We start from the raw sequence: 13,756 nt of genomic DNA, 5'->3' as shown, positions 1-13,756 counted from the left end.
ACCTGAAAAGTATTGGATGAATTCACTTCATTGGGTTTCATTTTTATATTTTGATATGCATCGTTATAACTTTTGACAAGATCTTGCACAATATCGATATAACATTCTGTGTTTTTAGCTGTGAAATAGAAGCACATTCCAGTTTTCAGAGTCCTGTTGAACCTTTCTACCACAGAGGCTTTCAGGTCACTTACTGTAGCAAAATGAATAATACCATGTTTTTTATTTTTTTAAATGAAATTCTGAAAACGTCTGTTAAAGAATTCTTTCCTCTCATCAGTTGGTAGCTTCTTGGGTGTACTGCTAGTTAATAAAACAGATTCAAAAGCTTTTACGACTTCCGGAGCCATCTTATCCTTCAAAGCTTTGCGTCTTTGGCTTTTTTTCAGAAAACACATCTATGACTGTCAGTAGATATTTAAAGCCGTCATTGTACTCTGCTAGATCTCGCATGTCCCAGAGGTCAGCTTGGAACTGGTTTAGAGGTCTGGAAACAAAAATTCTCTCTTGGGAAATTAATTCTGGCTGGTTTACGCAATATGTAAGCATCTTGACTGGCTAAAAACTCTCTGACTTCATTCCGATTTATTTTTCACCCCATTTCCTCTTGCACAGCTGTATGGAGACGATCTACACCTCCGAAACTTGCTGGGTGGGCTATGTTGTAATACATCTTTTCCATGTACCTCTTCTCACTCGTAGTCACATATGGTGTAGAATACAATTGTGTAAAAGTATTTATTACCACACATAGACAGTGCCGTGTTTATTGGTTCATAAAATCAAGTATATAAAACAAGTTCTAAAGAGGATGTCTATACATGTTCTAAAGGTAATAATGAAACATGCGGTCATAGTAAAACAAAGTAAGAGATGAGCTCAGATCTGATCATTGTAAATGTCTTAGGTGGCACCGTATGGTGGACTTTTAACTCTAAAGCTGCTTGGAAACTCATCACTTCATAAGCTACAGCATGTCCACAGGTTGGTTATTTTGCAAACGGTAATTTTGTTTTCCAATGAACAAACTGAAAAGAGCCAGCAAGTGACCCTCTCAACATTGCAAAATGTTTTTAAACGTGTCAAACATGAATCACCCTCAGATATGACTTGGTCTACACGGTTGATGGAATAGTGACATTGAGATTGAGCTGACTTTTTGTATAAATAACAGCATCATTTCAACTTTCATGTCTTTATCAGAGGTTGCTGTGTATCTGATGGCCGAAAGTGTGTCCAATTATTTTTTACCTTAGATGAAAGTCAGCTCACATGTTTTGGCCAAGTCATGCAGAAATCTAGGTAATTCCAAATAATTCACGTTTCACAAATAGTTCAATGTCTCTCAACTGTATGTGATATTGGAACTGCAAAGACATTCTACGTATTAAAACAAGCAAAGTGTTATCCATCCTTCTATCCATTTGCTAAGCTGCTTACCCTCACAAGGATTGCGAGGAGGGGTAGCTGGAGCCTATTTTCGGGCAGGAGGTGGGGTACAGCCTGAACTGGTTGCCCCCCAATCGCAGGGCACATAGAGACAAACAACCATTCACAATCAGATTCACACAAACGGGCAAATTAGAGTCTTCAATTACCTTACCATGCATGCAAAGTTTTATTTATTTTTTTTTATATACAAAGTTACACATGTTGAGAAGCATAAATTGCAGCTTTGCACCCAAACTGGATTGCATTTTTAAGTAGCCAGTATCCGGGGACCTAAATCAAGAAGAAAGTGATAATATTGGTCAATGGGTCCAGTAAGAACAAATGACAAAAATTGCACAAAATTTAAAAACACATTCATGACTACTTTAAAAGTTCAATACGGTGGATACAAATAATTCTACACAGCTCTGTTCAAATGCACCATATGTAATTTATTTTTTAGTTTTTCTTTTTACCAACAATTATTTCAAAACCTTTTCCACCTTCGATATGAAGTATAACCTATACAACTGAACTGAAAAACAAACTGAAATGTTTTAAAGGGAAAATGATATCCATCCATTTTCTGAGCCACTTATCCTCACAAGGGTCGCGGAATTTTTGGAAGTCTGTCCCATCTATCTTCGGGCACGAGGCAGGGGAGACCCTGAACTGGTTGCCAGCCAATCACAGGGCACGTAGAGACAGACAACAGTTGCACTCAAAATCACAACTAGGGGCAATATACAGTGTCCAATTAATGTTGCATGTTTTGGGGATGTGGGAGGAAACCGGGGTGCCCGGAGTGTCAAATAAATACTTTAGTCTACAAATGTTTTATATACTTATCTATCAGGGTGTCACATCGGGATGTGGCAATATGTCTCCACTTTCTTTGAAAAGAAATGAAATTCCTGTTCATGTTTAGCCTTCTACCAGAAGCCTCAATGTTTTGTGCTAATACTGACTGATAGTTGGAACAGTTCATAATCCCCCCCACTTTTGTTTTTTTAAAGTTTTTAAATTTATCTTGGTCTCAGTTTTTACAGCATAAAAACCTGGAAATTAAACAGGGGTGTGCATACTTTTTAAAACTCACTGTAGCTATTGAACTACATTTCCATTCCAACAGATCCCAATACTTACAGATTCAGCGTCATGTTCCAATCCTATATCGTGATGCTCCATCTCATCATCTCGGAACTCTTTCAAAACCTAAATACACGCACACACACACGTGCCAGACACACAACACAATAGTTAAATCAGCCTGCCGACTTAGATGAGATAACTTTGATGACAATTATAAAATTAGACTTCAAGATGGCAGCTCAGTAATCAGTAATTTCAATCACTGGAACCAGTTATAATTTTAAAAAGTGTCAAGTTTACACCTACACCTAACGATTAGTTTAATAACCCATTAATTTGTCAATTATCTTTATAATTAATTATTGAATGGCATATAAAAACTTTTTTTTACTTCCATCCCTTTATTCAAAACGAACAGTATTTCAAAATGATGATGCAAAAAATGCAAAAAAAAAACAAATTTAATGCCACCAACAAAGTTATGTCTGCAAAAACCTTATCGTTTAGTGCCGCAAATGTAAAGTTAAGTTTTCAGTGTTTTCCAAAAAACAAAAAAAATTGTACTTTGAGGACTGAGGGAAAAGTTGCCTACAACAATGGCAGCATTTTTGCATGGCAGGATAAACTCATAACAAAACTGCCACACAATGCAAACAGTGGATGTGTGGAGAGAAAAAAAGGACATAAACAAAAGGTACCCATTTCCAAGCCAGAGTATGTTATGAAATACAACATACACATGAATGAAGTTCATGAACTTGACCAGAACATTGCTCATTACCTGATCATGAGAAGATCTTTTTTTTTTAAAGATAAAAAACTGAGAAAATACCAAGTCTGTCTGCGCCAAGGAAAGTGTCCTGTTGTGTCCCCTTGCACAAAGGAGACTGTTTTCACATTTATCATACAAAAAAGGACTTTTAGAAGGCTCAATGTGAACATGCACACACGTAGCCACGTAACACACACACACACACACACACACACACACACACACCACACACACACACACACACACACACACAGTTCATGACAAGTTCATGCATCAGTTCAGTGTTTTTCTTGCAATAAACTGTTATTTTGGTGTTTATGTTATTATATAGTAGGAAAGCATTGTTTAGATATTTGGGGTAAAATGCATCAAAATGAAAGTTCTGCTTGAAATGCATCCTTTCACAAAAGCTCTTTCTCAGTTTTCCTTGGAAATTACTATTTTCAAGAAACTTAATTTTCAACTGCTGTTTACTACAGAATGGTAAAAGGTAAAAATGTACTTTTTTACTGATGAAAGAAAAGGGTTAAATCATTCTTTTAATAGCTTCGTGACTTATGTAGCTACAGAACTACATTTTCTGTAAGCCTTCAAAAATGGCTGGGACACAGCTTTCCCAGTTTGAGAAACTTCAGCTGGCATTAAATGAGTAAGTTCATTCATTCATTCATTTTTCAGTTTGTGAGCTTGTCCCATTTGGCCACTGAAATTTAAACTACAATTAGCTCTCAATATGATGGAGTGGAGCACAACATTACTGCACTCTAAAACATTAAGATACATATCAAAACTGTCAACACTTTGATATTAGAAAAGCAGGATTTTTTTTACACTGCTCTGTTTATAGTCATACATTAATAATATAGTTTACAGATAAGGAGGAAAGCTACAGCATTATGTCACTTATTACGTGTTTTCAACAAATGAAACCTGGCGGGTGCTTCTTAAAAAGGGTTAGGGTCTCACATATTCATTCTGACTTGTTACCATGGAAAAACTGCAACCCCTAGTGTTTTAAATGGAAAAAATATTTTAAGCAGTGTAGCCACAGTTACCTTATAAACCTAACAGTTACTTTACTGATTATTTTAAATCTACTCATTACTTGATTTCAAACATACTGGTGTAGTATCTATTACAGGAAAAAATCTAATCAAATAATAAGCAGTTAATTTTGGGCAAAACTTTAAATAGAGTTGGGTCAAATACATTTGTCTCACACTGATTTAAGTTATATTTGCAGCTGGCCAATGTCACACAGCCATTGTGACGCCATACACTGCTTTCACATTTTAAAAATGTTATTCATCTCTCTGCGGCGCTTTCGCTCAGGAAAGCTGGACTGCTGTAGTGAAGGTAGTACTGCCTCCTGCTGTTCAAAAGGACTAAAAGTGAAACTGTTTTAAAAAAGGAACTTTAAAGTCCCTGTTAAGTGAGCAAAAAAAAAAAAATCGAATCGAGCCATTCTCTCTATACAACGGAGATACGCTATTCCCCCAAAAGAACCAGGAAAACTGAAATGGTGAGAAAAAAATTACTGTACTACTGTACATGGTTTTTAGTCTTTGCGTGTTTTCAGCAATTATCTTCACATGTAAACTGTATGTAGAAACAAATCTCTGATTTGACTTTACAGAGTCTTTAAGGGGAAAATAAATGTAGGAATAATTGTGATCATAATTATCATACATTTGCTTCCAATAAAGAAATGCTTTGCTCTGCCCTAGATAACGTGGCAGCCTCCTAGCAGGAGATAGCAAGAACAAAAACATCTAATCATGAGAACTGTTAGAACTGCTGCCTGTTAAAGAAATGATGACCACACATGTATTCAGCTATCTTCCACACATGCACACGCACATGAACAAACTATTTTGCTTGTCGTCTCCTTTTTGTAACATCCATGTAAATAAGGGGCGTCTCAAAACTAAATAAATAGAGGTGCCGAGGAGAGGATAATCAGAGCTGACAATAAATCACAACTTTACAAAATTTAAGATAGATGATCAAGGATATACATTTTTAGTGGGATGACGAGTACTGGTAATAGAGTACATGTGAAAGGAAATCAGATAAAATGGTGCCGTGTTCTACGCTCAAACAAATATCTGTGGCGGACAGTGGCGTATGACACAAAAGAAAGTACTCACTTTTAATAGTTCAGTATATCTGTCGGGATCCTTCTCCATTAGAGTTCTTATCTGGCTGTTGTAGTGTTCTGAGATGCTCTCCTCCACTGCCACTGTGCAGGCCATGGCAGCCTCCTTCCCCATCATTGCTGTTGAGGCCCCTTGAGAAGAAGAGTTGCAGCATGACACATAACCTTTCCGACTTAAGGAGACTAAAACTGTGATAAAAGCATCAACCCACACAAAGACATAACAGGACACCTTTAACAAAAAGTTGGATTTGTGCTGAAACAGATGTGGGTATTTTATTATGACCAGCAAAAAGCTTTGGATTTAATTGGAAATTAAATAAAGGTAAAAGCATACCACTTCACTCAGAATGCAACACTTTTGTTCAATGTTAAAATTCTCAAGTTCTGCAAGTCGCACTAACCTAATAAATAGCCTGCAATATTCCAAAGAGGTAACAGTGCTGTTGGCCGAATCCTGCTCTCAGCAAGTATTTCATTAAATTTCTCAAGGTGTTTCTTTTCTTGATCCCACATTTCCTGTGATAAAAAAACAGTATCACACAAAGTGAACGTTAGTGATGAGTTGAACAACTTTATGTCCAGTGGCATTACAGGGAGTCCTCGGTCTACGACTGAAATCCATTCCTACAGTAGCGACTTAACTCGAATTTCGACATAAGTCGGATTCCACCATTAAAGTCAGAATTTAAAAGACTTTATATAAAAAGCAAATACATTGAAATAAACAAGATGATGTACTTAGCATTACTGATGAGAGGTGGATGGAGAAGAAGAAGGGGAGGCTGTGCTTAGCTACTGCAAAGGAACCTGGTCCTCAAGCCTCTCCATCTCGACAAGTATCAAAGAACCTGGTTTTGTGATCATTGCATCCGACATAGAAACGGAACCCTTCACATGCGCTACAATACAGGCATTGTCTTTAATAACTGTCACCATAACTGAAGCCTTGGTAGTGTTAGTGTCTCTCCTTTCTCCAATCTTTTTATGATCTTGAGCTTTGTTTTCATGGTAATGGATTTTCTTTTGGCTGCAGAAGCATTGCTAAAAGACACAGCTTTCTTCTTTGGGCCGATAATGCCTACAAAGGAGGGCGAAAAATGTGAATATACTCCCGGGGCACAAACACGGACAAGAATTAGCCAGACAAAATTGCGGACGGGGGATGGGCGTTGTAAAGTCGAAACATCTTAGGTCGAGACCTTCTTAACCTGACGACTCCCTGTAGTCTCCTTTTTACTCATAAACTACAGTGTAGTCAATAAGTGACTCAGACGGTCTTGGAGCCTCAAGTACAAACGGCAATCTGATGAGTGCGTTCTAAAGTTGACAAAAAATATATTTCAGTCTTGATTATGGCTAATTGTGAATATTGTCAGCTCAAAATTCATTTAGACGTTTCATTTCTATAATGTCACTTTGTTAAAATTGGCTCCACTGTAATCTTTTTTTGTACAGAGGGGAGAGAAACATTTTTATTGATATTGAACATGTTCACATTTATTTATTCATCAGCCAAACTCCAAATGAATCATGAATCATCCTTTCAATATTTTTGTTTGATTAAATGAGCTATTACAAAGTCGTAATAAAACTTCATTTTTTAGACTGTTTTAAGTCAAAACAATGAAGAAATGTTTTAAGTCAAAACAATCTAACTAATCACATTTCCTCGATTTGTACTCGCTACACATAATAATCCATTAACAAATTTTAAAACGAATAGATTCCCACCACTATTTAATACAGTTTTGCCCATCCTTAGTGGTTTACCTTCATTTTTTGCATAATCTGTATGATATCTTCAGAAATAAATGGAAATGTACCAAACTTTTATATTCAGGATCTTTTAATTGGAGCATAGTAGTGTAAAGACTTTAGAATTGGCGTTATGTGCTCTGACTTCCTTGCTCTGTTGAGCACCTGAGCTGCAAAAAAAAAAAAAGTTTGAATTTGAGCTCATTCTTGGTGGCTTTAGAAACTTCCCAGTGTAATTATTTAACTGTAAACATAACCACTGCAGTGATTTTTGATTATTGCAAACCAAGCCAGTGTGTGTTTATTGAAAGTATTGGGGCTGAAAATAATTTGAACTCCAAAAAGGGAGCGCTGCAAAAACAAACAAAAAAACACTGTAATAATGGTGAGCAGCACTGTATGAGGTGAGAATTGTGATATCGAATGTTTTTAACGTTTTCACCTCTATTCCCATGTTTCCACCTGCTTATGACCTCTCTTTCCTTCTCTTACCTGGATGAGAGTTCCAGTACGAGACCTGCCCAACACTGCCATCTGGCCGGCATAGATGCGATTGGCACCATATTCACCAGCATGGTCCACACGGAGGATGCGGTCAAGCATCTCCTTCTCTGCATTGTCACGAGGGGGCGGAACCACACTGTAATCGCGTGAGCTCCACAGGAACGCTGCAGACAGATATGTTACGGAGGGCGCATACACGTGTATCATTGCAATTTGGAGGCACTTTTATGGCTTTCACACCCCAAGCTATGCCCCCGCCCATGAAACTGTTCCTTCCCTTCTACTAGTCTACACTTTCATAACATTGAAACTTACGAAATAACCACGTGACGCATCTACTATGCTACACTTGTTCCGAAAATAAGTTATTATTAATAGTGGAAAAAATAGACAGCTGTACTACAGTATATTAGGGCGTTTGTTTTTAACAAGCTTTGCATTTTAGACGCTGTAGCAGTAAAATCATTCCCTTGCTTGTGTACCTCTGCTTTTTGAACTCCGCCGTAGAATCACCGGGATGGCCTTGTTTGTCCAGTCGTGTAACACAGTGTATCCGGCTCTATGCATGCTCCCCCGTTTTCTGTTCCAACCATCCAAGTTATCAAACAATACATGGAAAACAAACGCAACCTGTCATTGACAAATGCCAGCGGCTTGACGTGTCGCGGACATATGACGTCACCGCGCGTGCGACACTTTTCCTCTTCTTCCTGTTCAACTGCGGCTGCAAATTGTATTATGGGAATGGATTTTCACCACCCATTCATCATTAACCAGATATACATCCAGTTTAGAGTCGCTAATGAACCTATTGTGCATTTTTGGGATATGGGGTGGGGGGAAGCCCACCCCGGTCCTGTGAGGCAGGTGTGGTAAAACAGCCATCCACTGTGTTGCCCTACAGACGAAAAAATAAATAAATAAATAAATAAATAGATAAAAATAGAAGGTGAAAAATGTTCAATTTTTTTTCTTATATGAGAAATGAAATCTGTAATGCTTTCATTTTTTGTTAATTTTTTTCTCATTTATTTTTCTTTTATATCCTCCGTGTTCATATTTTCTAACAATCATATGTTGAAATGCTTCCATTTCATTGTATATCATGTTCTGCCGTGGAAAGTCTTTCAACGTCAGGATGATTGTTTATTCCTTTGAACGCTGACCTTGTTTTATTTCTCCCACTAAAACTCTCTGGTCTCTGGTTGTTTGGATTCATGGGTTGTTGACTAGTGAAAAGCAATGCATTATTCTGGCATCTTCCTTACGCTGCCCCTAAATTCCCTGTCAAAGCATTTGCGAGGCAGAAGCCTCCCCCAATCAATGTTCACTAAGTAGAATGGCTACAAAACCCCTCCACAATGGATGGCCCTTTATATATGGAGGGAGCAAGTGGAAGTCGCTGGTGGGAGATAGAGGAAGCATTCAGCACTAGAGGGCCATGAAGTCTCCTCAAGAGTAGTGAACTGCTGGTTGTGAGCAGCAGTATGAAATGGAATGGCACGGGGATCCCACCAAATACGATGGAGATCAATGTCAACAAAATGGTGGCAGACTCAAAGGAGTGGGCTTACAAAGTCTTCATTAACCTGCTCGGTCTGACTGTTGATCTGAAGATGATGTCCTGGGGGGGACAGACTTGGAGAAGCTCTCGTTGCTTTGCAAAACCAGACCTGAGAGATGAAGTGAAATCCCCTTTCTGAGACCAGGCCATAGGGGATTTTGTGGATTGGGAGAATGTGCTTCTCCAGACAAAAGGGAAATTTGGAAAGGGGAATGAAGTCAGCTGTGTTGGAAAATCAGACAACCACATTGAGAATGACAGAGTTACAGGGACCAAGGGTGGGATGGGCAAAAGATGCAGCAGACCAGCTGTAGCACCATAAGATATATTGCGAGCACAGACCAAGTAGGGACAGATGAATCCTGGTTGTAATATGTCCCTTTTTTGGTCATGGATGCCCAAACCTCCAAGCAATCAGAAATTGAGTATGTCTGAATCCTGGATGACATACTACTCTCGATCCGTGTCCCCAATTGTTACATCTCTGGTCTATAATCTACAGGAATAAACACCGTGTCATTCGGACACCACACAGACACTTGAGCGTTTCTTGCAGTGTCCAGACACTCTTTTTCCACATCCCACTGGGACGGGCCAACAATTGGGGCCACAGCTACGATTGTCACTGAAGTAAATACATCAGTTAAAGGACAGTAAAATTAAGATAGGGCATCTGATTTGACAATCTTGGACTCAGGTCTGTATGTGATGTGGAAATTGAAAAGGCTGAGAAACAGGGCCAAATATGGCTGCCAAGAATTCAGGCTAGGATGGCGAGGTTCTTTTTCTGTTTGTGCTTTGTAAACTATATTTGGTTTACCAGCTGTACTTAAATTGTTTGTGTGTACAAAGTATTTTTGTTGTTTTGAGTTTGGTGTTTTTGTATCGATTGAGATTTTTTTTCAGCTTTTTGTTATCTTCCTCCAGCTGTGGGTCCATCCAACCCTTTTTTTTTGGGTCTTTGTATTGAAATCAAATTTAGTACTCTTTGATTGGTACTTTTATCTATGTTGTTTTAATCTGGATTACTCCACCAATTGGGTGCAATCTTCTAGTGTACAGTTATTTTTTTTCTCCAACGACTGTAGTTGTTGTCTGCTCCATTCTAGTTAAGAGTTTGTGGTTGAATAACACTTGCGCTAACAGTTTCAAATTTTATCTTCTGTGTGGTGGTTTATTCACAGGTTGAAGGTCATTCATGACATCTTGACAAAGCTGCAAAGGGTGCATGACCACGTGAATGCAAGAAAGAAATACTCAATACAAAGTGGTGGGGGAAAAAACATTCATAACTACTATAAGCGCAAAAATAACTAAAAGTGGATGGAGCCACAGTGGAAAGAAGAAAAAACAAACAAGGTAAAAACACTAGCAGAAGGTCACAGAAGTTGCATATCCAGCCATCCATTTTCTTCCCCGCTTATCCTCACTAGGGTGAGAGTACTGGAGTGCTGGAGCCTATCCCAGTTGTCAATGGGCAGGGGGCTGGGTACACCCTGAACTGGTTGCCAGCCAATCGGAGGGCACATTGAGACAGACACACGCACTCACAATCACACTTAGGGGCAATTTTAGAGTGTCCAATTAATGTTGCATGTTTTTAGAATGTGGGAGGAAACCGGAGTGCCCGGAGGAAACCCATGAACATGTAAACTCCACACAGACGGGTCCGGGATTGAACCCGGGACCTCAGAACTGTGAGGCCAACGCGTTACCAACTGATCCACCGTGTCACCGTGCCACACAAAGTTCCATATAAAGAATGAAAAAACACTCAGTAAATAAGTGGAAGATGGAACTAGAAGATGAACAGTTGACAAGGAACAAGTGTGGAAAACCAACCGACTATGATGAAAAGCAATGCAATAATCTGGCATCTTTGTTCTGCAAATAAATACCCAGATTGATTGATGGGTGCGATGGAAGAGGCTGCACCGATCAACTTTCGCCAAGGAGACAGTGTCAACAAAAACAAAATGGCAGAGAAGCAGGACCATGACGCTCATAATACAAATCCAAACAGTGGGCATTTTAAAATTCACATTGTTGGCCTAGTTTTTGCATTGGTCTGTGGGAGGAAACCACACATTTAGCTCAATACACAAATACTGTAATTATGTCTTGGCAGGGGACCTTCTTCTCTTCTAGGTCAAACAAATGCAGAGTGAAACCTTTGTTCACGATTCTTATGTAAGATCAGACTTGAAAATATGGCATTGGTATTGAAATTGCTTTGCAGAGGTTTGTGGGGCAAACTGATGAATCGTCAATGGTCTGCAGATGGCAGTGTTGCACGAATAAGATTGTAAGCGGCTGTATGAACGCTTCTTTTAGTTGATGGAGATACAGTGTAATTTGTTTTCGTATTTGCACCGAGCCCTTTTTTCGCATTAAAAACATATTTTTATCTTTTAATGGAGAGGTTTCTTATTTTCTTTTGGTTTTTACACTAATTTTAGCTGTCATTACACATACTTATACTACTTGGATGACTGCTTGTAACAAAGCACATAAACTAGTGCTATTATATAGGAATCTATGGAATGATGGATTGACTGCTGCAGAGCTGCTGGTCAGGAGTAAACAAGACTGGTGAATGGCGAAGTATGCTGTGTGTGTATGTGTTGGGGGGGAAGGGGGGGGGGGTTGTTTTGTTTCGGTTTTGGTTTTGTGGTGAGACACCTGTTTTGTGTTCCCAAACCGTCTAACTGTGGGATTTGCCTAAACACGTGTGGCTAGGTAATGTTGGTGACCTGATGTGTCCCCAGTACAGGAGTCTTTGTGTGTACGCAACAGGTATCAACCCTGATAACAGAAAAGCTGTGTGTCCGACAAATTGTCCCTTTTTTAGAGGATAGCTCTGTTACCATAGCCTTTTGCGCATAAGGTCATGTTTATACAGTTTAAGGGAGAGTGTAAGATTTGAAAACACATCAGCATTTCTTTGAAAACAGATATTGACATCTGACTCTTCTTTGAGTTCATATTGCATTTATAGATTTGTGTATACAGCCACTTCTAATTTTGTAGTTCACAAAGCTGACTTCAATGAAGTTGACATGGTATTCAATGCAGTTGACATGGAATGCCCTGTGAATGATAATAAATAGTCGTCTCTACCTTCCACCCTAAATACACTCGGATGGGATCAGTTCCCTACCATGATCCTGAGCAAAATAAGGAGGTAGATGTAGAGTATCTGTAAATTAGGAAACAACCAACCAATAACTCAATTAAATTAATGAATAGAGTACACACGCCTGATTTTGGTGCGGCCAGCGTGGGATCGATTCCCGCTCAGTGATGGGTGTAATCCGCCTGTGTACCCGAAGTTAGCCGGGATGGGCTCGAGCACTCCCGCGACCCTTGTGAGGATAAGCGACCCGGAAAAGGGAAAATGGATATGGATTATTATAATTATTTCAATATCATAATACAGCATAATTAGCTGAGGTCCCATAGCTCAGTGGACAGAGCATTGGTTTGGTAAACCAGGGGTTATGAGTTCATATCCCACTGGGGCCTCCACTCCCCGAGAGGAGTTGCGTCAGGAAGGGCATCCGGTGTAAAAACTGTCCCAAACAAATATGAGCGTTCATCTGAGATGTCACGCTGTGGCAACACGTTGAAAGAAGCTTATTTAATACAGCACAATTAACCACCAATGTGCAACCAGTAATGTGATTAGTAGGCCTACTTGGCTCACTATGATGTTTATGTGTGTTGCTTCCAAAATCTTTTATTCTTCAATTCATGCCTTGCTCTAGGGTACAGTGACAATGTTCTGAAAGTGAAGAGACATCATTAGACATCACTCCAATTTTTCTTGAACTTGTGACCTTGCAGCCCCTAAGCCCCCTCACACACAGACACACACACACACACTCTAAAATCAAGGTCCTAAAAATAGAGTTTGGTCACATTTGTGGAGCGAGGCTGAAGATGGTCAACACTCTCCAAATAAAATGAAAGAAGCAGGTTAGAAATGTAATCATCCAATAAAAGCTCCAAAATACATGTTTTCCTGCTTTGAGATTGTTTTGACTGATGAGTGGATAAAAGAGCAGCCCACAGACCTGGAGAAAGTGTCTGTGCTTCAACATGTGTGTCTTTGTGTAATGCTTGCATGCTTCTGTGGACAAATGCAAGTCTGCGCAGCCTTGCTCCGAGGCTCTGGTCAGACAAGTGCATAGCTGTGGTGGGACGCAGGCAAAGAGCCCCTAGACTACAGTGAGTCAACAATGTCTGCTCTCACTGCGAGGAGACGTGACAGGTCTTGTCTCACTTGGTCTCTGACGAGGACGCCTGTTGCACGTTACAATCTGTTCTCCTGAATGTAATGTTGTTTATATATGCTCGTTTACCAAATTATGAGCAGGACTGGTCTCTGCTTTGGGCCTTCATCTGATATTTTATTTCAGGAACCTGGTAACCGGTATCGTTTGTAGATTTGGCCTCACGTTATCATGAGGGCATC

At 39.4% G+C, this 13,756-nt stretch overlaps 1 protein-coding gene across 1 annotated transcript; it reads right to left on the bottom strand.

Moving 5' to 3' along the window:
• Window positions 1-749: 749 nt before the first annotated feature.
• coq7 (coenzyme Q7 homolog, ubiquinone (yeast)) lies at window positions 750-8,982 on the bottom strand. Its single transcript, XM_061830865.1, has 6 exons — window positions 8,198-8,982; window positions 7,704-7,879; window positions 5,858-5,972; window positions 5,446-5,585; window positions 2,578-2,646; window positions 750-1,722 (listed from the first exon to the last, which is right to left on the bottom strand). Exons 1-6 carry the CDS (start codon window positions 8,280-8,282, stop codon window positions 1,645-1,647), a joined length of 663 nt encoding a protein of 220 aa, XP_061686849.1. The 5' UTR covers window positions 8,283-8,982; the 3' UTR covers window positions 750-1,644.
• Between the last annotated feature and the right edge of the window lie 4,774 nt (window positions 8,983-13,756).

The sequence above is a fragment of the Syngnathoides biaculeatus genome, chromosome 9 (genome assembly GCF_019802595.1).
Source record: "Syngnathoides biaculeatus isolate LvHL_M chromosome 9, ASM1980259v1, whole genome shotgun sequence".
NCBI lineage: Eukaryota > Metazoa > Chordata > Actinopteri > Syngnathiformes > Syngnathidae > Syngnathoides > Syngnathoides biaculeatus.
This window is presented reverse-complemented; position numbering and strand designations above follow the sequence as displayed.